At 38.6% G+C, this 27183-nt stretch overlaps 1 protein-coding gene across 4 annotated transcripts in view; it reads left to right on the forward strand.

Moving 5' to 3' along the window:
• The first annotated feature begins 13396 nt into the window (after positions 1 to 13396).
• DMXL2 (Dmx like 2) overlaps positions 13397 to 27183 on the forward strand; it is a 48224-nt gene continuing 34437 nt past the window's right edge. For all 4 annotated transcript variants that reach the window (XM_032699954.1, XM_032699957.1, XM_032699956.1 and 1 more), the window contains exons 1-8: positions 13397 to 13517; positions 21184 to 21309; positions 22266 to 22337; positions 22984 to 23062; positions 23701 to 23857; positions 24801 to 24867; positions 25619 to 25797; positions 26118 to 26301. In XM_032699954.1, coding sequence (XP_032555845.1) covers positions 13431 to 13517; positions 21184 to 21309; positions 22266 to 22337; positions 22984 to 23062; positions 23701 to 23857; positions 24801 to 24867; positions 25619 to 25797; positions 26118 to 26301 — 951 coding nt within the window. In that variant the 5' untranslated portion in view covers positions 13397 to 13430. The remainder of the gene's footprint in view (positions 13518 to 21183; positions 21310 to 22265; positions 22338 to 22983; positions 23063 to 23700; positions 23858 to 24800; positions 24868 to 25618; positions 25798 to 26117; positions 26302 to 27183) is intronic.

Raw genomic sequence — 27183 nt, forward strand, 5'->3', positions numbered from 1 at the left:
ATTTCTATCTGCATTAGATTACTTTCCCCCCACCTCAACTCATCTTTTCCTTTTTTCCTTCAACTTTCAAGGGTACAAATAAGAGGCGTGTCACCTTTGTGCCACTGGGGTATGAAATCTTGTTGTCTGACCCTCTGTATCCTCTGCTGGAATAACTGTCCTTGTGACCATCCATATTTAGGAGAGTTATTTCCACGTCTGAGTTTTCAGACAAATGCTCAGACCTCCTGCTACAGGTTGAACCAAAATAATTAATCCTAAGGAATTTAGTAGGACTGACTTCAGGAGCAGGTTTTGCTCATGATTAAGGCAACAGTTGACACAATAAAAAGACAAATAGTTTATAACCTATAATTTAAAAACATCAACATTAATCAACTTCTAAATGTCTTTAAAAAACAACAAGTCGTGTCCTAGTAAAACAAGCAAGGTACAAAAGAGGAATGACAATAGTCTAAAACAGTAAGCCAAGCTTTCTGTACAAACTTACCTAATTGTAGCAGAAAAGAATAAATCATGTCAATACAGTGTATTATTTAAAATGTGAAATAAACAGGGGAGGTAGAAAAGAGGAAGAAAGAAGGAGGAAAAGGAGTGCATTCCTTACAGCACAAAAGCCATTTTCCCACTGTCATTAAACCTGTTATAAAGTGAGAACCATTTCAGAACAAGTTTGAAGTACTTTTCTCCCCCCCCTTCCTTTCCTTTCCTTAAGCTTACTCAAGTTTTTGAACCTAAACTATAGCTGAATATATACCAAAGGCCCACAGACTTCAAATAGTTTTTCCATGGGTTCTGTGAGCTCCAGTTTTCATAAGAGAAAAAGGCTTAGAATAAATTTTATAATGTTTATTAGTCCATAACCAAATATAACCACTGGGTGTCACCAATGTTCTATAAAAAAGGCAGTAAGTTATTGCATTTCCAAAGTATTTTCTGGTGGAAATATTGCCACATGCCTTGGCAATCCCCAAGCCTTCATAAAATACCCACATATTTAGGAGCAGCATTAAATTTAAACAGATGACTAAACAGGAGTACAGAATCTTGAGGGGTCTGTGATTCCCTGAGAATCAATAGCACCTCTGCCTCCACTCTGACTGAACAGGATTCAATTTAGCAAGAGACAAAATCCTGCCATAGAACAACAATACATGAAAGCAACTGTTTCTATGCAGTCACTGAGAACAGAACAACCTCATTAATTGGTGTCAAGCAGAACAACAAAGCCAATGTGCTCCTACAGTAAAAAATCAACAGATCCTTTGTTATCAGTTTTTATCAACTGATACTATAATCCAGCACTGACATGAACTAGTCACTGTGCTTTGTATGTTGTGTGATTGATCTGTGAGATTCTATAAACCAGTTCTTTTTTTTGCTGCCAGTAAATTAACTTTCCTCTAGCAATTCTCTATTTTAGCCTGAATAAGGCAAATAAATTAAAAGGATTTCCTTTCATCTTGTTTAAGAAAGGCGTTTGTCAAGTATCAGATTGGCAGCTTTCTAATTACTTAACAAAAGATACGTAAACAACAAATCACTCAGGACAAAATCAACCTTTTTAAAGTGTTTGCACTATAAAATAAGATATAGTTTCTGCCAGAGTAGAACTATATTTAACATTCAATTTTTTAAGCGCAATACCTAAACAGTTCCTTCCATTCTATACTGGAAGGATCAGCTGTGAAAACATCACTTCAAATCTAAAACTACTGCAGTTTAAACACTTTCTTTTCTCATTAGTAATTCTGATTTTCATTCTCTTTGATCTTTTCAGTCAGTAAAAGTAGAGCATTACCCATTCCCTCGATTCTTCAAAATTGATTATTATTCAAAATGAATCACTTTTCTACTTTTTTCACAATCATTCAAGAACACGTTGGACATAAGGAATAAGAAATGTTACACTGACAACAATACACTTCAGTATAGTTTTATGCCATCACCAGTGGTTCCATTTCTTTCATACATCATTCCAAACTGCTCGCATCCTACTTAAAAAAGGTTTGCCTTTAAGAAAACACTGTGCTGACCGACAGAAGACAGAATGTTTCTTTCCCTTTCCTCTATGATTTAATTTTAGCATCAGATAGTTAACATGCAATTCTACAGGGCCAGAACTAACCAACACATATGTAAAGTACATGTACACCAACCATCTATCTATGGCACTGCTTCCTCCTCCAACATTCAGTGTGTGTCACTCCCTCTGAGAAACCCTGCAAGGTGACACCAACAGAGGCAGCCTGGCCAAAATAAAGCACAGGCACACAGCAAAGCTGTCTTGCAATTTTTCTCCATACTTGTATTTGTCATTAGATATTAAAATGTTTTGGTTATGTTTCTATTACACGGAAGAGATACATATGTATGTATAAAGAAAATACAGGTGTATAGATACATATCCGAAGCACATTTCTATGAGATAATGATCCTGAAATGCTGTAAGTAGATATAGGTCAGTCAAATACAACAAAGTGGTGCACATTGACTAAGGTCAAAAGTAACTCTTTGGCACACACTCTTTCTAAATACATTTTTCTTGATTAGAGTATGAAGAAAGATATGCTGAGACGAGAAAAATTACTTTATAACTGAAGGTTCTCTGGCATCTGTCCATTCCAAAACAGCAAAACCCACATACTTCTGGAAAGAAAGCGAGCTAAAAGCCTGGCTGGTACCAATAGAGAAAGCTGAAGGTCTTGTCTCCCTCTTGAGACTGAGGAAGGCAGAAATCTTCCATAATCAGTTGTTGACATAGAAAGCCCTGTGCCTAAAGAGGTGATTCTGACCATGTAAATGGCAATAGCCTTGTGTATTCTATGGGGTTTGTACTCTTTCAGTTTTACAGGTGGGAGAGGAGTTGTTTTGCAACCATCTGTGTCCCTGGATATTTTCTTTAACTTATAAAAGCTCATAAAACATCTGAAAGGCTTCTGTTGTGTCTCTCTAGACACCCATTCTGACAGGATATGTCCTTCCTAGCACATAACACATTACGTGATGTTGCCTCCAAGGATGCTTAGTCATTTTTCCAAGGCAGCTACCAGAGTATTCCTTGGGAAATCATTCTGATCTATTTCTCCGAATTGCTACTTACTAATTACTAGCAAGGAGGGACAAATAAGAACTTTGGGACACTAAACTAGAAACTGAAGAGTAAATGTTTGAGAACAGCAGAACTGAGATCAAGGCTATAACAAAGGGCTTGAGTTTTTGGGGTTTTTTTTGACTAGTATAGATTGTCAGAATAGCACTTGGCAGACCTTGCCCCCAAACAGTTACTATAGGAAACAAATCCAGCATTGTTCCAGCCTTTCCTCACACCTTTTTTTCAGTTCTTCTCCTGTATATTCCACTCCTGGGCTAATCTTCCTACTGCTTGTTCCAAAATGGGGAGGAGAGAATTTAATGGAAGTGAAAAACTCATTTCTCCTTTAATCAGTTACTGTAACCACAAGAAAAATTTAGTGGATATTTTGATATTTTTAGTAGGTATGTTAGGTTTTTGAAATAGAAAATTTAAGGTCTGCTGAATGCTGAGACAGAAATACAAGCAAAAAGAATTTACAATTGCACCTCACTGGGCAACATAACCAGGCTGAAAAGTAGCATCATGGGATGTTCCCTCACATCCAACATCACATCTGGTGAGGCCAATGGTGGTTCCTACCACTGGCTGGAGCAACGAGTCAGAGGCTCCTCAGTTGCCATGACAAATATTTTACCAAATGAATCAGGGAACTTACTCACAGCCAACACCATCTGGCAGAGTTCTGAAACACTGGTGGTTGTAATACCTTATGGATACCACCCTTTCTAAATACAGCAGCAAAGACTATTTCCCTTCCCACTACAGTCAGGTAGCAACTGAAGAAATTTTTGAGGCGTGGACAAACAACACTCAAAACATACCTGTGTATTTTTGCTGCTCTTTCTGCAGTAAGTGCACTGTCCTCACCAATTAAAAAAACCCAAACAAACAAAAAAAGAAAACCACAACCAAAAAGTCCCACACTAAAACCCAACAAATTAATCACACTGTCTGCACTGGCTTGTCATTTTTTCTCCCACTCCCATCTGTTCAGTTGCACTCAGCTGTAAACAAGAGAAAAAGCAGCAACATTCAACCATTCTGTTCCTGAAGTTGGAGCAGTCAAGAGACCATTTAAAAATGGACTCATATTGTACATATTTTTTAAATGCATTAGAAAATTACATTTATATTACATATATGTCTTTTACCACTAAAAAAATCACGATTGTATCACCACGTGAACATGACTAAAAAATGACTGAACAAAAGTGCAGATAAAAGGATAATTCCCTTAGGCCTTTGGGCTCTACAGTGCAAAAAACAAACTCTCTAACATCTTCTCTGAATTAAAAAAAGAAATATTAGACTCAATTTCAATCTCTGAAGTTGGAAATGATACCTGGTGGTTTTGCAGCATCAGCTCCCAGGTTTCCCAAGTTAGCCACCTTAGGTGGTGGTGGTGGTGGGGAAACCACATTTCAGCTCAGTGTCTGATACTCCCAAATACTAAAAATAATTATTATTTCACAGTCCTTTGAGTTTTTAAATTCCTGCTCCATAGTTGTTCTGGAATATTTTTCAATAAAATGTTTCAGTTTTCTTCAGAACAGGAATTCCACTCAACAGGCAGTTCTTCACATCAGTACAACTGCACAGACAGAGAATTTACACTGGTGCTAGAGGTCTGAGCACCCAAGCATCAAATTAAGCTGTATAAACCCTAATAAATTACTACACAACTGGATTGCAAAGTGGATTATTTTTATCTACTGCATTTCTTGGTGATGGCAAGACCAAAAAAATCTAAGCATTTGCAGTGCTGACCCATCTCTCCTAAGCATCTCTCTTTTCTATGTTTTAGTCATTTATTTACTTAGGACTAAGACATAATGGGAATAATTAATCTTTGTGCTGGCACTGGGCCCAGTTCAAGAACCAAATGGAAACCACTTTGCTGCTTTCGAGCCTGCCAGGGCTACTTTGACTCTTTGATACAAAGCAGGCCAAATTCAAGGTTGACCTAATCCACTACTGCAGTAACAGCTGAGATGGACTGCGATGCTAGTGGCAAAAAACTGTTAGAAAACACAGCAGTTCATCCCCAATGTCTCCTGCTCCAGGGATCCCCGGAGAGGAGAGGCAGAAGGTAAGAGTTAGCAGCTATTTTTCTCATCACCAGCAAAACACTGATAGATCCTTTAGCTAAGTAACAAACGTGGCAGCAATTGTAATTATTCTATTTGATCTGCTTAACTCTAAAAATCAAAATAGAGACTGTCTGGTAACTGTGACTACAAGGTCATTCTGAAATGATCCCTTGTGGGTGGTTACCTTACCAATAAGATACAAAAAATACTCTATGATCCACATAACAGATTGCTTGTCCTGCTGCCTGCATCACTGCATTTATGTACTTGCTGGAATTGGAAAAAAAAATATTAATGTTGATGAGATATAGAAGAAAGTATTATTTATGTAGGTGAAGCTCCTTTACTTAAATTTATAACATCCATGGAATTTCTAAATATTAAGAGTAAAGAGATTTGACCTGAATTCAGAGAAAATAAATATCCAGACAAAAAACAAAAGCAAGTTTTTCCACAAGGAAAATTATACAATTTTCCGCTCCTCTTAATGCAGCCAATCTATGTGAACAGATGGCAGCAGATCTGTGTGAGGCAGTGGGCAGCATTTCCATATCACGCTGCTGGCAAATATCACCACCACTTAACTCATTTGCTCCTGTGCACACCCAGAACACACAGACACATCCCTAGAGGTGCTGGGCACATCCCACTCCAGAGTAAAGAGTGCTGAGTTCAAGCTTCTCCTTGTATTATACACAATGAACACATAGCTTTTCATCACTCCTTCAATGACTACAAAATCAACAGTGCCCTCTGCTTTTCAGGTTAAAGCAAATAACCCCAATTCACCCCTTCTCGTTGAGCCAAAAAAAAAAAAAAAAAAAAAAAATAAAAAAGAGGCTGAGACAGGTCAAAAAAGCAGCTGCCGTGTGCATTAGGCTGGAAACACCGGAGGACCCCTTTCCTGGGAGGTGTTACATGAGCAGTAGGTTGAACAAAGCCCATGGGCTGCCACCTGCTCAGTCCCCTCCCTACTGCCCTGCCATGGCCCTTGTGACATCCACTTTCTCTTTAACGGCACCACTTCCTCTCACTGAAGGTCCTGACACCCATTTTCCTCCTGTGCCAAACTGCAACGGCAGTTTTTCCATCAGTGGTGGCCTAATTAAAGTCTCTTTTCTCTATCCTGTCAAGAATTTCCATATTATGTATACAAGGGACTTCAGCATTTGATTAAACTGAGCTAGGGAATCCAAGAGTTTGTGGAGATGGAAAGAGGAAATATGACAGAAAAGAGGAAACCAGGAAGTGGATGCGACACAAACTAAGCAAGCACAACAAAACCTTAAAGAAATAAACACAAATTAAAGGAAATCTGATACATTCTTACCAACAACCAAGTCACTGGTAAAACTATTAGTTTACTTAGGCACAAATTTCACCCTTTATCTTGGCTTAAGGTGTATGACTGGACAGCCAGAGTGCACTTTCAGTGTATTCATCACATGGCACAATTAACCATGGCCAGCATTACATTCATTTCTCATATCCTGTGTGCAGTTGTAGGATGAAGAGGATGTTTTTCATAAGGATACATCTTTATTACAATCTCAGAATGGTCTGCAAGACCAGAACACACAGTTCACATCCCAAAATAACCCTAGAGACTCTCAGTGCTATATAATATAAGGAGTCAAACACATTTCACTTTAACATGTATTGCAGCACTCTGCAAATCAGTTTGAAGATCAGAGAAAATCCACATGTTCCTCACCAATGCACTGACACAGGAATCAGGAATCAGCAATCCTCAAGTGTCTCCGCACTGAGAATCTCCACAGTTAGAAACCCGTACAGACATCCTGCATTCCTTGGAAAGAAGGTGCAAAGAACTGAGTTGTTCCACATATAATCCTCTTGGAAAAGTATTTAGTTTATTGTCAACAACAATTTGCTTTTTAATACCAGTAATACAAATCCCAAATAATTCGGTCACCAGTCTGAAACTATGAAGTCTACAGAGCTTTGCACATCACATGTGCCATCCTTAAACTCACGTCTTAGAAAACTTACAGTTCATTATTTCAGCAACTGGATACACAGGCAGTACTTTGCCCTTGAGACATCCTCCTTAGACACCACTTGTAGAATGTAATTTACAAATAATACTCCATATACCTTAAATATTAATCTCTTTATGTATTACTGCAAGAAATTTTCAAAGGCTTTTCTGTGGACACAAATTATAAGCAGATATTAAGCCAAGACCTGCTACAAGGCAGCCAAAGTGAAGGTATTTGGCAGGGGGGGAAGTGGAATTAAAAAAGTTTCTCCATCTATTTTAATTTTCCATTTCACGGTAGATTTTGTATTTTCAACTTTGATTGGAGGAGGAGGGGAGAGAATATCAGACTCTTATACAGTTCTAGTTATTATTAACTACGTGTTCTACATCCTCAGCTTTTTAAAAGTCAATTAGACACGAGAAACTCCCTTAATTCTAAAATTAAACTTCTATACTAAGCAGAGTTGATGAGAGATGCCTCAGAGTTATGCAAGATGGAATATTGATAACTATTTTACTTCACTTCAAATGATTCATATCTGTCTTGACAGGCTGCCTGGAAATGCATAAAGCAAATGAAATACTTGTGGTCCCAAAATTACCCACAGTAAACACATTCACACTGCCCAAGCCACAGCCCAGACAGATAAATTGCACTGGTGAGCAACACAAGAAAATGCCCTTGGGTTAATTAGCAATGGTTCAGCTTGAGTATTTGTGCTACAGACATGAGTACTTAAGACTTAATGATTAGAGCTTCAAAGAATTACCAAACCAAATTAAACCCCAGTACTTGGCACACAGTGCATCAATTACACCAAACTGACATGTTGCACAAGGGGCAAATTTAGTCTTATTTTACACACCTCTTTTTATAATGTGTTCCCTGTATTGACAAGAAACCAATAAGATGTTCCAGAAGGCAGTCTGATGACCAAGGGAGGTTGTCTACACAAGCTGTTGCTCACATGCTCTTTTCAAAGCTTCTGCTGCACATGTTAGGAACAAAACAAATAAACAGTGAGGATACTGTTTTCACTCCTCTTCCTCACCAAATGCAAACATACCTTTAGAATGAAAGACAATGTTTAATATTGCAAACAGAAGAAAATAATAAGAGGTTCATAGTGGCTTTCAGCAGCTAAATGCACATGATAGCATACTTTATTTGCATATGCAGTTCAAAGGAAACAAAATCAACAGCTATAATCTTACAAGGTTGGTTGGTTTTACTTACAGCATACCACAATCTTTGGAAGCATAGAAAATATTCCAATAGGCTCAAAGTACTTAAAAGCTTACCAAAAGCCAGTTAGTCTTAAAAATAGGTTGAATTAGGATACATTCAGGCACCCGAAAACGTTAGGCAAACATGTAACATGTAGCCGTGTGTGTTGTTTTAAAAACAGTCTACACGGGTGCCAGTGAAATGTAAGAATGATACCATATGGAAAGCAAAAAGAAAACAGTAAAAAGGAAAAATTATTCCCTTACAGATTCTTTTTCTTATTAGAAGAAAAATAGTTCTAAAGCTAGGATGTATCAGTGACAGGGCACCTTGAAGTTGAAGAAATACATGACACAAGAGTTACTAAGAAAGCAACACAAACCTAAACTGATAACACATCAAATGTCAGTCCAAAATATTTTGGTTAAAGTTTCTCAGAAGGGCTTTTAATTCAAGTCTTCCTCAGCCTTCACTGCAGAATACTTCCTGTGGTGCTTATAAAACTGTCGGTGTCGAAGAGCTGGTCTGGGCCTGGAAACAGTCATAGCAGTTCATAATTGGAATCATCTTCTGGTGTCCTCCAGTTCCTGGACAGGAGTCTGTGTTATAAACAACCCCATGCACACCCTTCATTGCCTCCTTAGGGACAGAAATGTCTGCCTTGGAGAGATGAAGAACTGAAATCCTTACTGCAGCATCATATGACTCAGCAGGTGTCAGAGATTTGAGTTGGTTTTTTTCTCAATTAAAAAAACCAGGAGAAATTCCCAGAACATCTTCCATGTACACCTACTGCCATCAGAATACTCAGTCTGAATGCTATTTCCCAGGTGTTTGCAATACAAATGGAAAGGCAAGATACACAGATAATCAGAACTGAAAGGGTACAAAGTATTAATTCTTCCACTTGACGAAAAATATTTGCATTAAAACAACAGTGCCTCCTACCAAGTATTAGGATCCAGACACCCAGAAAATTATTCTGAGCACGTTTGTTCACTGAAAGTTTCACTAAATATCTGTGTAGGATAAGCATTTAATAGGGAGCACACAGAATAAATTCAGCCAACAGAACTAGTTAAGTTAAACTTAATCCTATGTCATTAAAGTCCAATGTCATGCCACATATCAGTACTAGAAGTAATTTATTCTGTCTCTGCTTTCTTAACATTCAAGTATTTGCAACTAAACAATTGCTAAACAACTCAATCCTGTCTTAAGAAAAATCCTATCCCGCTCCCCACCAGAAAAATTCTACTGGTCTGGAACTGCCATCATTAGACAGACTGGCAAGAAAGCAAAACCTTGAAGCTTATGAAAAGAATTGAGACAGCACTACTAGACCTTCTCCCTAACCACAGAAAACATCAGCACCTTCAAGTGCCTCAGTAATAACTACCAGTAATAACAAAGGTACAGAAAAAAAATCACATTACAGTTCAGAAGTTAATAGCAGAGAACAGATGTGGCATCTTATGGATTGAGGAACATGACTGTCTCCAAGCTAACACCTGGTTTGGGTTCTAGAGAAAAAACAGGCAAGTAGCTTTTCTTCAGGGAAAAATACAATTCATTCAAGAACCCAGTGAAGATTTGAGACAACCATCATGGATCACGAGGAAAATATTCACAGAATTATAAAACCGTGGTGCTCAGAAGCTCTCTGCATCTTGTGCAAAGGTAAAGCCTTCAGAAGCACAGAAAACAAACAAGGTGGTTGAAACAGAGTGTGTCCTGCAGGTTTCAAGATACCAAGGCTGGAGTGCAGCATTTCAGCTTTGAAATAAAAGATAGTCCAGAATACCTATTTATCTGGCATGATGCCTCTTATGAGTGTTGTTTTCTTTCTCTGTGTTCAGCACATTTCTTTGATGTGCTTTAGGATTTCTTCCCTATGCAAATCTCACAGCAGTCTTTTGAATTTTTTCCCTTCCCAAAAAATAGTCCTCCTTTTGCCAGAAATTAGAAAAAAACCAATACCAACCAAACAAAAAAACCCCTATCTTTTACCACTAAGCAAAAGTACATTAAATGGTTTGATTTCTTATATGTAATCATGATTTCTATGTAAAAACATTGTACTTATTTCTGATTATTTTGTATAACACCACCTTTTTTTAGCTAAGTGAAAATACTTCTTCCTATGACGAATGGAACCAAGTTATTTCTCCACAGCATCTGTGTAGTTCAGTGTCTGTTTTCTAAATTTGGATCCCCTTCCTTTCCTTCCCTCTCTTTCTGGAAGCAGCAGAAAAGATTACTAAAGTCTCAACCTTTGTACACCTATAGATTTGTAGTTGGAGAAGCAGAAGGCAAAACAGAGTCATCCTCATACATGATGCACACAAAGTCTTGGTAGGTCATGTAATCCATCCTGCTGGACCAAGCCAAGAGAAAGTCCTCTCAGCATTCCTGACACATCCTTAAACACCACCTAAGGCAGCTCCAACTGCAGCTTATTACCATAAATTAAATAGGTCTTTTGGTTCTATAGAGCAGCCTGAGGTAACAAAACTTCCCTTCTCACAGCTTTGAGCCAAACCAGGGAATTCCTGGGCAGACTCCAGCAGAGGTACTGCAGGTACTTTTGCATAGAGTTAAAAAGAAAAAAATGTAATTGAATTAAGCAACAAGATAGTCAGGAATGAAAGGGGAGATGAAAAGAATGAAGGCCTCTTGGATTTTATTATTATTATTACTTTGTGTATTTTATATATATATATGCAAGTATAAATATATATGTGAGAGAGAGGTTACTTTGTGGTCTCAGGAATAGAAATCACATTTACATGCACTAAAAATTACTTCAACGTGGGATATTTAAGCCACTAAGAAGGAATAATGATTTCAAGTAAGTAAAACAATCTGTCAGCAAAACTCAGGGGAAAATATTTGCTTTTGGGAAGAATGTGAAGGCCTTATCTGCAGATACTTGCAGCATTCTGCTCAAAGTTCTGTGCACAAAGCTGGCCATGCCTATAGGTTTCCACAGCCACAAATGGAGTATTTTACTATTAAACCCATAATTTTGCTTAACTTTTACTTTAAAAAGGAAGTTTACTTGCTTCAGGACAACATGCATTCTGTGTCCCACAGTAAAGGCTCAGTGGAATTAAGGTACCACACAAATCAAACTCAAGTTTCTGACCAACCCAAGCAATAAGCTGGAAATTTCTCTCTCAGTTGGCCACACACGAGCTACTGACAGTCTGACCCTCATTAGGGGACAGAGCTCTGAGCTGAAAACCAAAACTCTCCCTCATCATATCTGTACCCAGGAAGACTGAACCAATCCTGCAGGTAGTCTGCTTTCACCTAAGGCTTTTTGCCACCAAAACTGGGTAGTTTTACTACACCTAAGAAAGGAAAACACTTTCCTATAGATCATACTATGCTCCTATCATTGTCATTATTGGCCAATTCAAAAGCCAACTAGCTTTTTCAGGCATTAGTTGGACTTTGTTCCACTCATTAAAACAAACAAACAAAGTCCCAACCAAAACAAAAAAGCCTCAGCATGCTGCTTTTGTCTCTGAGTCCTGTGGCATGCATTTAAAAAAATAATCTTATTGAAAATAAAAATCAGTTGCTAGTTATTACACATTTTCTGTGGAAGAGCCTTCAATCAGAAAAGCATACAAGTGGTTCCATATGAAACTGGGTCAACTAAAGATCAAAATGGTTTTTTTCACCTTTTCACCCCAGCTATTGCTCTCTTTAAAAAGGGATTGCCTTTAACAAGTATGGGAGTAGACAAAATCGAAAGTATTGTGATGACAATATTTTTTTCCATTCAAATGTACCTTGACTATGTTTTCATTTACCACTACGCTTTGAGTAGCATTCATTTATTCAGTAAGAGATGTACACTTAAAAAGCAGTCCAAGGCAAGATGAATCTTGTAGTCTCAGTCAAAACTGAGGTAGACTTTGAAGGAGGTTGAGTTTTGCAGCTTCAATCATTAGCAACAGTGTTACAACTGCAAGACTACTGTATTGACCTACTACAGGAAAACAGAGAATTTTCTTTATGTATACACACTGTCTACAGAGGGGTTTTTTCCTCGAATCCCTTCCAAACAATTTTCAGGATCCAGTCTTCTTCACACCTCTGAGACAGAGAAGGCACATTTAAAGGCTTTAGTTTTCAAGAGTGTTCGGCAGTTATCGCAAACAAAGCGGCAAAACGCTCACCGTATTTTCAGCGAGGTCACTCCATGTGCAGAGAATTCAACTAAACACCTTCACCAAAGGGCCCAGCACTGCGGGCAGGTCCCAGCACCGCCGGGGCAACTGGAGCGACGCTCCTTCGCTCCCAGGAGCTGCCTAAGCGCTTTGGGATGTGACCAAACGAGAGGACCCTTACCGAAAACTACTCAAACCATCCTCAGAAGCGCTATATATACATATATGTATATATTTAAATGTAACTAACAAGAGGCGGAGGTGCGAGCCCGCCCGTACCTGGCGGCGCTGCCCCGAGCGCTCCGCCCGCCCCGACTCCCGGGACACGCCTCCCCATCCCGTCTCACGCCCGGAGCGCCACCGCTGCCCCCGCAGCTCCTCTTCCCTTCCTTTTCTCTCCCCTCCCGCCCCCGGGAGGCGTGTCCTGCCGCCGGCTCACCCTCACCTCCGTGTCCGCGGGGCCGTCCCTGCCTGTGCTCGCTGCCCGCGGTCCCTCCTCCCGCCGCCGGGGGCGCTCCCGGAGCCCGGTCCGGCCCGGCCCGGCCCCCCTCCCGCTCTCGCTCTTTTCCTCTCTCTCTTCCCCCCCCCCGCCCCGCGCGCGCCCTTTAACCATCGCCTCGCGCGGGCGCGCGCGCGGCCCAGCCCCTCCCTCCCCGCCGCTCGCGCAGAGGGCGGTGCCCGCGCGCGCGCGCGCCCCCGTCCCCTCACCTGATTCGGGCTCTCCCCCCCCCCCTCCCCGCGCGCGCTCCCGCGGAGCCATCCGGGCACCGAGCGCGGGCCCCGCTCCCGGTCCCGGCCCCGGCGCCGCGGGGGCAGCGCGGCCGCGATGCATCTGCACCAGGTGCTCACGGGCGCCGTGAACCCCGGCGACAACGGGTACTCGGTGGGCAGCGTGGACGACACCCCCTTCACGGTAAGGGGGGGCCGCGGGCTGGGGAGGCCCCGGCACGGCGGCGGTAGGCCCGGGGAGAGCGGGGGGGACGGGAGGGACCTGCCGGGAGTGGGGCGCCGGGGGGACCCGGGGGGATGCGGGGACCGCCCATCACCGCCAGCGAGCGCTCCGCCGGTGCCTGAACCCAGCCCGGGAGCCCCCGGTTCTGCGTCCTCAAATTTCCCTGGGTGCTTCCTTCCCCCCTCTTTTTTTTTTTTTCATTTTTTTTTCCCCCCTTGTGTGTGTTTATGGCTCATCTGCAAAGCGCAGGGGGTAGGTCGCAACCGGGGTTCAGACGCTCTCGTCGAGCGTTTCCCTTCAATTGCTATGGTTGATAAAACACAAATGTGCCAAATGCACCTCTCAAACGGGAAGGGAGAAGGAACACAGGATATAAAGAAATACACTTAAGTAAATTTCACGAGGCCGGTAGTTTATAAAATAAAATCTGTTTATCATCCACAGGCTATTTTTGTTTATTCCAATGTCAGTTTCCACTTCTTTAGCTCACGATCTGCTGCTCTGATTTTAATGAGTGATCAGCTTCTGCAGTGTTTTGCATACCGTCATCTAATCACTATGTTATTATTTGCAAATAAATTGTCTCATTACATTTTATATTCACGATTACAAGATTATGTCCTAGCCACAAAACAGTTCCAAGCAAAATGATGCAGAGCATCCTTTTTGGTATAAGATAACTGTCAGCAGACTTGTCAGACATTTAAAGCTTACTTTAGATTATCACAGATGTTATAATTTCAGTAATGAATGCTGGAAAGTCTTAAGAAATAGAAGGTGCCATGTTTGTCTTTATTTTCCCTGTTCTGCTGCTATGCAGCCACACTGCTATTAAAGGGACCTCTAATACTTTTGATATTTATATAAGAAGTAGTTTACTCATATTCTAATGTTTCTTTTTACTGTGACAATTTAAAAGTCAATCAACTGGTATTATGAGAGACAATTTTATGCTCATTCTTGCAATGCTTTTGATAACATCAATAATGAATATGTGTTATGGTTTATAGAAGGATTTTCAAAGAGCAAAACTAATGTTTTCCAAAACAATTCAGAATTGTTTGGTAGCAAGTTAATTATGGAACTGCATGTAACAGACCTCACTGTCTTCTCTGGCTGCTGCATCCAGTTTTTCGTAATACAGTACACAAGGAATTAGGGAGATAAGTCTGTTTTACTAAATATATCTTCTGGCCTTCCATAACTGTACCTTTCTTCTTTGCTTTTTCTTCATTCTCTGTATTTGTGGTATTTCCTGCTCTTTTAGACCTTGATCCTGTAGTAAACTGTATGGTTAAAAACATCTGCCTGCAAACAATTTGGAGCCTTATATCCAGATCCTTTGGATATCAGTCACTTGTGTGCCAGAATAGCATCACAGACCATCCTCCACTGCAGGTGGCAAGTTCATTAGTGCCTACCCTTAAATTCTGTTGCTCAGCATCGCCTGTATGGACAGAGCTCTGGGCCCCAAACCATTCAGCTGTTGGGAGTCATAACTTCAACTCAGATCCTGAAGCAAGTTTTGCAGTTTAGGCAAGAGGCCATCAGTATTGGTCACAGAGCCTGACTCTGTAGACCTGCTCTTACGACCAAGTACCTGTCAACCTCTAGAACACAGCACCAGCAGAGCAGTGAAAGGGCAGGAGGTCAGGGGAGATCTGCACAGCATATGCTGTCTGTGAATTCACATGCAGCTGTTTGTGTGCTCATGTGCTCACTTATTTTTTGGTCGGTGTTTGGGCATTTAAAATGTGTGAGAACCAGTTCACAATTGCTACAACTGATTCATCGCAGGGACTTGAAAATACAGCTTTTTTTGTGTGCAGGAATGAATCACTCGTGTTAAAAATACTCCACTTAACGGCAGAATAATGGCTTGGGGACGTGTATATATGTATCTACTAGTTAACAGTCTTGGAGCTATTTCCCTTTTTTTTGAGGAGGAGTAGGGGAAGGAGAAACTTCCTCTAAAGATAAATGTGCCTTAGATGTCTAACTCCAGGAAAGTTATGATTCTGAGACAAGAAACGCATTTTTTTCTGCCCTGGTTAGGAATATCACAATTGTCAGGTTCTTCATTCTTCCTTTCCTCCATGGTTTGTCCTTGGCTTGTTTACATGACTCCTCGCTGGGGATAAAGGTAAGCTTTTTATTTCCCAGTCTGTGTAGGTAGAGCTAAGATGATAACATGTTCTGCCTCAGCTCTTTTAAAGCTTTGGTAATAGTCATCTACTTATTCTGAGAATAAGACAGGGAAAAGAAATAATTTTTCTACTGTTTTATTCTTCCCCTGCTAAAAACGAGTATTAGTGTCTCCATAAAGCTAAACAAATCCAAAGGAATAGAGGCACTTGCTGTGGGTTGGCTATAAAGGTTTTGCCAGTCCTTTAGCTGAAGTGCTCACAGTGCTCTTTCCTCCCTGTGCTCCCACATGGGCCTTCAGCAATCCTGGCGTATATCCAGCCTTTCCCAAATAAGGGATGAAGCACAGAGAGGTTTGGTGAGCAAACTGCCTGGTGGACACTGTAGCTGTGTTGTGCCCAGTCTGGTAGAGTGGGTGATACACAGGAAAAACTGTTTCAAGGGTGATTAGAAGCAAAATAACTTCATAAAGCTGTCTTGTACCAGACAGTCCCTTCAGCCTCCCTTCGTCTGAGCTCCAAAGATGACACTGCATAAGCCAAGGATTTAAGTACTAAATGACAGAAGTTCTGGTAATAATTCTGTGCACTTTTCAACTTTCTGTTACTTCATGTTCTCGTTTTAGCAAATATTGTTAATGGTGTTTCATAAGCGAGTTTACAGAAGGTTGAGCTGAGCTTTAAGCAGAAGGGCCTTACAGCACACACCCTGCCTGGACAGAGGGTTTGGTGTTTGTGCCTCAGTCTGACTGGCAGCTAATAAGTTTTTCAAGGTAGTAAACTGCATTTTTCAAACCATAGTTGATTTCACTAAGCTTTTGTTCTTAAGCAGCTCTTTTATGTTGAGCCAGTTTCAGTCACTGACCCCAACTCTGTGTGGGATGTGTGTTACCAACCTGACTTGCTGTGAGGGAAGTAAGGTGGTTTCGGAGAGATGTCAAGCTGTTCTGATTCTGTTTCTTTGGCTTCTGCCCTTAGTACCAAGCTCAGGGTTGTCTTTTTCCCCCTGAAAGTCTGGACAGAATGTAGCTGTTTCTAAGGTTAGTCTAGGTTTAAAAACATATAAATAACTATGTCAATTACCTAAAGGCTGGATTCTATAAGTATAAAAATTCCAAGCGTCCTACAAACAGCAGATAATGAATATTTACTTTTTGTAGGAGGTACCATTAAATGCACAAAATACGTAACTCTAAACATTTTTAATTAAAAACTAGAATATCAGATTTTAGGCGTATCTGTACGTAAGAACTTTTCTGATAAAAAGTGAAAAAAATTAATTTATTATTTTTCATTTTTGAAAAAGACAAGCTTCTTGACATCCTCCATGGTAGTACTGACACTGGAGCTGTGTGGAATGAATTTCAGAAGCTGTTGCAGATAAGTCTCCTACATCCATGTAAACTTTTTTTGACCTCATTAAACACAGCAAAATCTTCATCCACACAGATGTCCACAAGATACAGCAACTGAGAATAGCTTTTCCCTGCTGTGTAGGGTTCTCCTGCTTCTTCTCTACTTCTTCCTTCTTAAAACACTTACTTATGAATCCCTTTTAGTTATTACTACTTACATATATCTATATGTTCTCTATTGTCTTTATGTAAACTGAATTACAGATGCTTCACATCTGAATTCTTACTAGGTTCTTTTTTCTCTGGAGCACTGTATGTAAGCATATTGTAAAGTATTACAATATATTGAATTTGTCTCAAATGTCGATTTAGGAAAGCCTCTTTTACAGACCAAAGGCTGGTAGTAGGTTGGGAGTTGTTTCTCAGTTATATTGCTAATTTGCAATAAGTGTATGTTATTCTACTACTCCTTTGAGGAAGGAAGGGAAGGAAGTGTAAGTGTTGTGTCCATTGATTAGAGTTTGGAAATGGTTCAGAATTCAGGTGTCTCCAACACTAGCAGGAAGGTGGAGGAATTTCTGCATCTTATGTTTACTATCCATAGCCAGAAACTTAAGGATGAGTATTGTTTTACTGGAAAACATGGTCAGCTGAAAAAGACAGATGCATGTGCTTCTTTCATATTATCTGAAAAGTGAGGATACAGCATAAACTCTTAGAGTAGGACATAATGTCCTACTTCTGTGTGGTGCTCCTGCCTTCAATTAGAGCTTTGTCATTGCTCATTTCAGTGGTCCCAGATCCTGACAGTTAGAGCAGACATTGGCAAACTACAGCTTATTAGTTGCTTATGGATCCTGCAAGTCATCCTGTCATTCTGAGAGTTTTGCAACTCCATTTAATTTTCTCCTTGAAGTTATCAGTGACATTAGAAACGGAGGTTGGCAGATACTCCATGTGGGTGGTTTTTACTGCACTTGTTTTGTTCAGTCAGTGCTTATAATTCCGTTTATTTAAGAGCTCTGTGCTCCTCTCATCCATTACAATATCTCAGCATCTTATTCCATTCCTTTTATCACCAATGCTGTGGCCACTGTTTTTCTGGCAGGAGAGACCTGAGGTGGCATGAATGATCTTGTGAGCATGTTGTCAGCTAAAGCCTTAAGAAGGAACTACTGATGTTGTCAGCTGAATCCTTAAAAGGAACTACTGATGTTAAATGTTATGACACTTCCCTATTTTTTGTCAATGTGGGGTATTTCTACTGCATCACCAGCTTAAGGAGAGAAAGGACAAAAGAAAAGAGGATTTAACAGAAATGTGTTCTGTTCAAGTATAAACATGGTAATAAATTGAGTACATTAGAAAAGCTGCATAAAACTTACCAAATGGAAAACTTGTATTTAAACATAGAATGTGAAATATGGAAATATCTTTTATTACATGAAAGTATATTGACCTTTTCTTAAAGGTTGAGTTGTAATAAATGTACTTCTTAAAATAATTTTAAGATTTCAGGTAATATACTTTATTATACTTGCAAGAAATAAGGCACATTCTCAGCATAAATATCCAGAACCAAGAGATAGCAGCACTTGCTCAAAGAACCTGGAGCTGAAGGCTGGTGCCCTGCTATTGGGAATGTGTTCCAACTAAGGTCTGTAAATAATGGACTGGATCCTCTGTTTCCACAGGACACTTGGGTGTGCTGAGTCACTTGTTGGTGCAGTGGTAAACACAGGCAAAGAGTGGGATGGATACAGGTGACAATAAGATTTCACAAAGGAAAAATATCTCCTTCCTTGATCAAGAGCATTTCGATGACTCTTTCAGGAAAAAAACATTCTCCTGTAAACCACACTTAATTCACAACACCGTTTTACTTAACTTTATAAAAATATGCTAAATAGTATAATTAGCTGGAAAAGTACTGCCTTGTTTCTAGAATAAGAAGTGTAGGTAGGGACAGGAGAGATGAAAAACTGAAATGTTTAAAGAGGAAGGCACTAAATTCTTTTGCTTCACAGAATAAGCACACATACCCAAGTCTAAAATATTTTCTCTTTTGTGCATTATCAGCTTTACACACACATACAAATGTGCACGTTTAAGAACAGTGAGCAAAAGGAAACTGAAGTTGAGAAGTCTTTTCCTTTTATAATTTGAGACACGTGTACATGTCCCCTGCTAACAAACCTGCAACTAGTTATGAGTTACGTTTAATTTAGTTTGAAATTTGCAATACCGACAATGAAAAAATAGGGTAACCAAAAGGTTTAAGTCCTTGTTTCAAGTGGATCAGTACCTCTTTTTACTGACAACAATTTAAACAATTAGATAACAATTTAAATCTTGTCTTTTAGTAGGTTTGTATTAGTAGTTATGAGATAGACCATTGAAGGAAGGTGAGTCAATTCTTTGCTGTTTTAATTGCTTACCTTTTGAAGTAAAAGTAGGAGAATCAATTGCTTGTGAATATCAGAATTCTGAATAAATTATTGGAACAAGAGGACCTGCTTCTATTTTCCTGTGTACTTCTGGGCATTCACATCCTGGTCTCCATCTTCTTCCTTCCTACTTATCAGCCTATACCATCCTGTCCAGAGTTCCACACCACTGGTGGAGTTTGTTTTGCAGCAAATTCCATTATAAAATATAGGAAAACAACAAAACGACTTTCTATTCAATGTGAGAACTTATCTCAATCTCAGCTTTCTTTCTCTTATTTCTGGAAATAATCCTATTCAATTTTAATAATAACTTATTCTCTTCCAGGCTGGATCTAATAATTGCATAGCCTAGTCATTAAGGAGCTGGGATATTCTGTTACACAGATAATCTACCTCCAACAACGTTCTAGCTATCCTGCTTACATTGTGAATCACTCCAGTATCAGTTCCTCAGAGCTTCCCAGAACAACAGCTGTGGGCTTGAGGTCTCAGACAACACTGTGTCACTTTATTTTCTTGAGATGACTTCAGAAATCTTTGAGACAAACTGCTTTATCCACAGTTCTCATTTTTGTGTGGGCAGTTGTGTGGTGTGTTCATGTCTGAGGACTGAGTTTCTGCTTTGCTGCTTGTGTTGCTGTTCCTTTCTTGGTTCATGCACTGACTGTATTTTCACTAAATTAAGCCCTTTTCTTCAGCCTTTCTCACTTGTTGCTCCTTCCCAGGAGCATCAGAACTAGACACAGAAGGTCGTGAGACCTAAATTATCCGTTCCAGTTGTTATCTTGTGCCTTTATCTCAGTGTGTCCATCAGTGGGGGTTGGTCATGTAAATCTCTAGAAATACAAATACTCACAAATTCTCGTACACTTCTCAAAAATTTGAGTAGCTTTAAAATAATTGACCTCAAAGGAGAGGACAAGGACTGACTCAGTATTTTGGAAATTATTTTAAAAGAACCAAGGGGCAAATTAAAATTATAAAGTAATTTTGTACCATCTCAAATTGACTGTTGAGGACTTGCACACTCTGCTTAACTCAGCTGTAAAATTTCTGCTGGCTGTATTGGAACCAGTGGAAAACTGACTTTAAGGGAAGAGACTGGTGACTGTAAAAGGCTTAGTGGTAGACTGATGCTAGGGAGGGATTTCTATGCCTGAATGTGGGAGCTCAGTTGTACAGATAATCTGGAGTGATTAAACTTTTTAGAACAGGTGAAAAGGTGGCAGACAGATATGTATTTATCCTGTCAATAAAAAGTGCTGCAGGCTATCACTGTTCTGTAGCTAATTCATAAACATATTAGTTAGGCTGTAGTATGTGTTGCACAACATAAAATATATCCAGAAAAAAAAAAAAACAAAAACAAAAACAAACCAGAAAAGCCCTGCAATTGGAAAGTACACACAGAGCTCAAGTTCTAGATTGAAGTTGGGGTTTGGGTTTTGATGGGGGTTTTTTACAGTTTCTGTTTGGTAATCCCGGTGGAGGTACAATCTCCTGTGCTACTTTGTATTCTACTTGTTGCTCCTTCTGCGGCTGAATTGATGAGGAACAAACCCACTGTACAGTAACAGCTTGTTTTAATGGGGATTCTCGAAACATCGGTCCTGTAACAGGTGTTTAGTTGGTTTTGAAAGTAAATACTTAATTGTATTTCTTTTAAAAAATGTTTCAGGCATATGGCTCTGGTTGTGACATTGTTATTCTGGCAGATGACTTTGAATGTGTGCAAATTATTCCTGGTGCTAAACATGGAAACATCCAGGTCAGTTGTGTGGAGTGCTCCCAACGACAAGGCAGGGTAAGGATCTTAATACATCTGTAAAGAATTTTTAAAAAAATGGAATAAATTAAATAATTAAACAGCAACATAATACATTAATAGAATTAAAGAGTTAATTTTATGACAAAGATCACATTCTGGTCTGTTCTGTACCTGGGGAGTGAGTATGTGGTTGCAACCTTCCCTCTACTCCCCTTAAAGAAGTAAGATTTCATAATAAATGTTAGGAAACTTTTGCATTTCTGTATTGAGTAAACCAGATCCTGAATGGGAAGAACTTAAATGGTTTTTCTTTTGAGAGTCTTTTAAAGAAGAAAAAGGAATTTTAAAGATAGTCAAGACCCAGATAAATTCTTAATAAAGACCATTTTGTGTTCAGATGTTTCTGTAAAATAAGTGAGTGAAAGAAACACCGAGGGGTTCGGTGGTCTATATACTTCAGTTTTTCTATTTACCATTTATCTCCTCTCAAAATGTATTTAAATATTAAAAATAGAATTACATTTCTTGCTGTTTCTTGTAACTATTATTTAGTGATTTAGTGATACAAGATGGAATCTAGGAACACGCAGAGACACAGACACTAATAATTAATGCATTAGTTAGCTGTGAAGTAGACAGAACATGAGCAGAAGCAGTGAAGGCATCAGCTTTCCCTTATACATTAACAGTAGTTGCCCTAGAAGAATATTCTCTATCTGATTGACAGTGTTTATGCCACTGAACAAGATGCTTAGAGTTCAAATCTTAAAGGTGGGCTTATTCAGAAGTATGTATTTCTTATCTGCCGTAAGAAAATATACCTATAATAGTTAATTACATTTGTATTAATTTCACTTTTCTTGAACAATGGCACACAGAAGTAGTACTGAAAATTCTTTAGCTATTTTGGAATACTAAGGAATGCTTATTCCACTTACCTCCTAACCATTCATTTTGAGTCTTCAACTTCTTTTTTTTTTTTCCCCCCCCAGATTGCAGCATCATATGGAAATGCTGTTTGCATTTTTGAACCACTTGGTATAAATTCTCATAAAAGAAATTGTGTAAGTATGTATTTCATAATTGTAATTTGGTCTAAACTCTTAGAAGAGGTAGAAGTCTGGCTTTTATTAAATTATGTTGGCACACCAAAGATAAATGGATAAACAATTTTCCACCATTCCTAATAAAATTGGGTGGGTAGAATCTTCCACTGCATGATTTGGACTGTGGACTGCACTTCTCCTAAGTTCACAACATCTTGTTCTTGAATCTCATACTGGAATGACATGGTGAGAAGTTGGTATTTCCTATTTGAACGTTGTCAGAAATATGACACAGACTTGTTCATGTACACCCAGAGTTGCTTTAACAGCACAGCCACGGCCAAGCACTCGAGCATTAAGTGTGTTCTGAAGCAGGTTTCACAGTCTTTGTTGCATCTCTACTGCCCTCCCTTATGTTCTTGTAAGTCTGTGACCTTGCTAGTGTAAAGTAGTCTACAGATATATCTGGGTGTGAGGCAAGTCCAGATCTGGTTCACAGGGCACCCTGGGGTGCATTTAAATTTTATAAAACAATTTAAAACTTATCAAAACTGGATTTAGCACCCTACCACTGATTGGTTTTGCAACAGGCTTAATTCTTAGAGAAAGAAGTGTGTTTTGCTGTTGTTATGAGAATTAATCCTTTACTGTTTTTAAACTACAGCAACTGAAGTGTCAGTGGCTTAAAACTGGGCAATTCTTCCTCAGTTCTATGACTTACAACCTGGCATGGGATCCTCAAGGTAATGCACAGTTTGGGAAGTATTTGTTCAACATTTTTAGTTAGAACAACTTGGACACAAAATATTTTTATTGTAACAAAGCGAGAGCATGAATATGGAAATATTAGATTACCTGTTTTCAGGCAGTGTTGCATAAAATGTGAGGCTACAGTTAAGATCTGTGAAGATACTGTGCCAAGTGTTTTTTTGACTCTCTTATGCAAGATCCTGGTTTGAGAATCACAGTGTTAAATTGCTAACTGACTTAAATTGCTACTAATAATCATTTAAACAGAATTCTATCATAATTAAAATCAGCAGTGTGCCCAGACACAGATCTTTATAAGATGTTTGTGTATTTATTTGAGGTGTGAATAGCTATTTAGCATCTGCAATATTCATTAGTAAATATGATTCTGTGATTCAAAGTCACAAAAAACTCCTTGATGTTCTTTCTTAAAAGGTATTATAAATTCAACATGTTTTGATAAAACCAGCTGTATAATTTGATTGAATACCCTATCATATTTAAAATGGACTTGATAAAATTTAGTTTTCAATCTGTTTTGAATAATTTACAACAAAATATGATGATAGGCTTCATCTTTGCATATCCCTTCATCATCCTGTTTCACAGCTTTGTTATTTCTCACTTTCAGGTAACAGGCTGCTGACAGCAACTGACTATTTGCAATTGTGGGCCCCTCCATCTAATGACATTCTAGAAGAAGATGAAGATGATGATCCCAACAATCAGATCAAAGATGATAAAGTTCTCCCAGTTCTAAATGACTGGAAATGTATCTGGCAGTGCAAGTGAGATAATTTTTATTCTAAGATAAATTGCAATTCTACCTCACATATCAGCAATATCTTCTCTCCAAAACTCTATTTTTAAATGTGCTTTTAAATATCATAAAATTCAAAGAATATAAGTTGCTCCAAATAAGAAATCCTCACTTTTTCAAGTGGTCTACCAGGAGATGGTTGAATAAAACCTAATCAAAGGCTTATCCAAACTGTACCACTGAAAATGTATCAGAATCATCTGTTTTCTCATTTGTGAGAATAATGCTGAATATTGGATGAGACTGAGTAGAGGAGCAGTAACAGGCAGATAAGCTACACTGATGGAGATAAGAACTGCTTCCTGAATCTTAGGAGAGGGGGTACTGAAACTTTCTATTTAGTTCTATTGGAGCTTCATGTTACAGAAGTGTCTCCTGATCATCCATTTCCAAATATATGCAGACTTGGGAAGTAGCTGCCTCTAAACCTGTTTTCTCTGTAGTTTTCTGAAGCCATTTCAGATTTTGCCCACAAAGCACTGCATAGGGAGCTTTCCTCTTAAAGACATCTGACCATAACCTGTAATCACAGACAAATAGCATCAGATTTATGAGAAAGATATTTACTTTTCGTTTCTTCCTACTATTTGTCTTGGTTTCACTGGGAATAGAGGAGCAGGTGGGACAAACTTCACTTCTAGGATCTCATTAGATCTAACCTAGGCTTGCTGTACTTAAAACAATTTATTTTATGAGCTGTTTTTCTGTAAAACTGTGAAAATACTATTTCGTTTCATTATAGCAAATATTTTTATGCTTCTGCTGTTTGTAAAGTATGCTTAAAGCAACAACTATAAAATACTAATATATTTCATTTAAATAATGAACAGTAACACTTAATCAACTGAAAACCTATGGAATAATACTCTAGAATAAATAGACCTTACTTAATTTGCTCTTGTCTTCTGTAGGACTGCAACATCAGTACATTTGATGTCATGGTCTCCTGATGGTGAATACTTTGCAACAGCTGGGAAGGTAAGGGCCAAAAAGGATAATTAAATAAGTTTTTGCAATGTTTTGCATTTATTTGACAGAAGTAAGTAATATGAATAGTCCTGGACCATACACTCTGTTATAGTCTAAGCAAAGGTAAATGATGATCTCATGTGTAATGCTGTGGTTTTGTGTAATTGCATGAATTTCAGCAACAAGAAATTGGATTTAGCTATGTAGTCTTACTGAATATAGTGATACAGACTTGTGTGTGTATATATATACACATATATATTTTTGATAAAGTATACTTAGATGTATTTTTAGATATGCATAAACATATTTTTCTAGTTCTGCTGAAAATATTGAGAATAAATATCAGATCATTATGATAGAATACATACACATTTAAACTAGTATAATATGCAGATGTCTGGATAAATTAGACAAGGTTTTCTATTTAGTGAACTCTGGGTTCAATTGTTAATTCTTAACTTCTATTTCAGTTTGCAATGTTTTTTTGTCAAATCTATTATTCAAGCAAGGTTTTCAATTAATAATTCTCTTTAATGTCACCCTCTCATTTCAATGATTCCTGTTGGTTTACAAGTCTGGACAGGTAAGCATATGTTGCTTGCACTTAATATTGGTTAAACAATGAGATGAATTTTAGTTCTGGGCCAAGTTTTCATGAATGCTACCAGAATGGCAGTTTCCTTATTATTTGAGGTTTTCCTTTTGTGACATTTTGAATTATAGCTAGCTAACCCCGTGGTTCTGTTGCTTTTTCTAGGATGACTGCCTCTTAAAGGTTTGGTATCCTATGACTGGTTGGAAATCATCTCTTCTGCCCCAAGAGAATGAAGACAAGAGAAGATGCTCAGAGGATGTCCAATTCTCATTTGTTTATTTGGCACATCCTCGAGCAGTGACGGGGTTTTCATGGCGGAACATTAGCAAGTACATGCCCAGGTTTGAAAGCTTTCTTTTTTTTAAAAAAAACGAGCAACCTTTGATGAAATATTTTTTTAATACTCTGATTAATGTTTTGCCGTCAAGAACATGACATTTCTCTTCTTATTCTGTCAAGAAACAAAACGTATCCACATCTTCCCATAAGCTTTGGTATTACCTATTACAGTAGTGACAGTCGTGTTAACATTTAGTTGGGGGAGAAGCAGAAATTGAGATGAAACAATAACTATTAAATACATGTAAACTCCCCTGATTTCTGCTGTGTTCATATAGCTAAATTAATTCCACTGGCAGTAATCTGGATGTGTCTGCCTTAGGGGTTTGGTGTGTAATGTGTTACTCACGTCGTGTCTCGATGGCATCTGTCGGCTGTGGGCAGAGACACTGTTACCAGAAGATACTCTTCTGGGGGAGCAGATCTGTGAAACGAGCACTTCCAGCATTGGCAGCACCGTCTCTCAGTCTGGAAAGCAAAAGGACAAAATACAACAAGCACTAGAGGTACAAGAAAAATACTGGATTTGTCGAATTTTAATTTCAGGATTCTTAAAACTTTAAATACTTAAGGATGTAAAACTCTAAGAATGTATATTACATGGTCTTTACGTGCATAACAGAATAGTCTGAATTATTTCGTATCAGTTTTTGAAAAAGTCTGAGACTGCAACTCTGCATTCAAGCTCCATGTTTTTAAAACTCAGTTTACTTTTTCTTTAGCTAACTAACAGTGATGGGAAGAGACAATGATTCATATGGAGTAGTAGTGATAGTTTCATTCTGATTGGGTCTGAAGGTCTGTAATTATAAAAACAATGGAAGGAGTAAATAAACTCTTTGAACTTTTAATTACCTCATTTGATAATTGCATTTCAAAAAAATGGTATTATGGGGCTCTAAATTTCATTTCAGTGACAGTTTTATCAAGGCTATTAAGTTTACAGTAAGAGAAAACCTGTCAATATAAAAACAAGGAAAGAAAAGAAAACAGTCACTCCTTATTTGTAACTATTACAGTCAGACCAAGGTTTTACTTCTTACATGTCATGGTCATCAACAAATAGGGAGATTGGAATCAAGTACACTTTGGGCTGCTGAAACACTTGTGCTCTCCACATGCTCTCAGAAATTCTCAGGGGTACAAAAATAATTCATTGTAAAATTATATTGCAAAAGTTACTGCTTTTACATTGTTCTAATCTTATTTATTAATGTTATGCAAAATACTGGGTATTTTTATGTTGTTGTTGGAGCCGATATTAAAGAAATTTCCTGGAGACTGTTAGAAGAGCTTTGCCTTTGGCCAGAAACAACATACATTAAGTGTTACTAACCTCTGTTGAAATCTAGTTAAAATAATCTTTTTGAAATCACTCATCATTTCTT

Source organism: Chiroxiphia lanceolata, chromosome 12, assembly GCF_009829145.1.
Source record: "Chiroxiphia lanceolata isolate bChiLan1 chromosome 12, bChiLan1.pri, whole genome shotgun sequence".
Taxonomy (NCBI): Eukaryota; Metazoa; Chordata; class Aves; order Passeriformes; family Pipridae; genus Chiroxiphia; species Chiroxiphia lanceolata.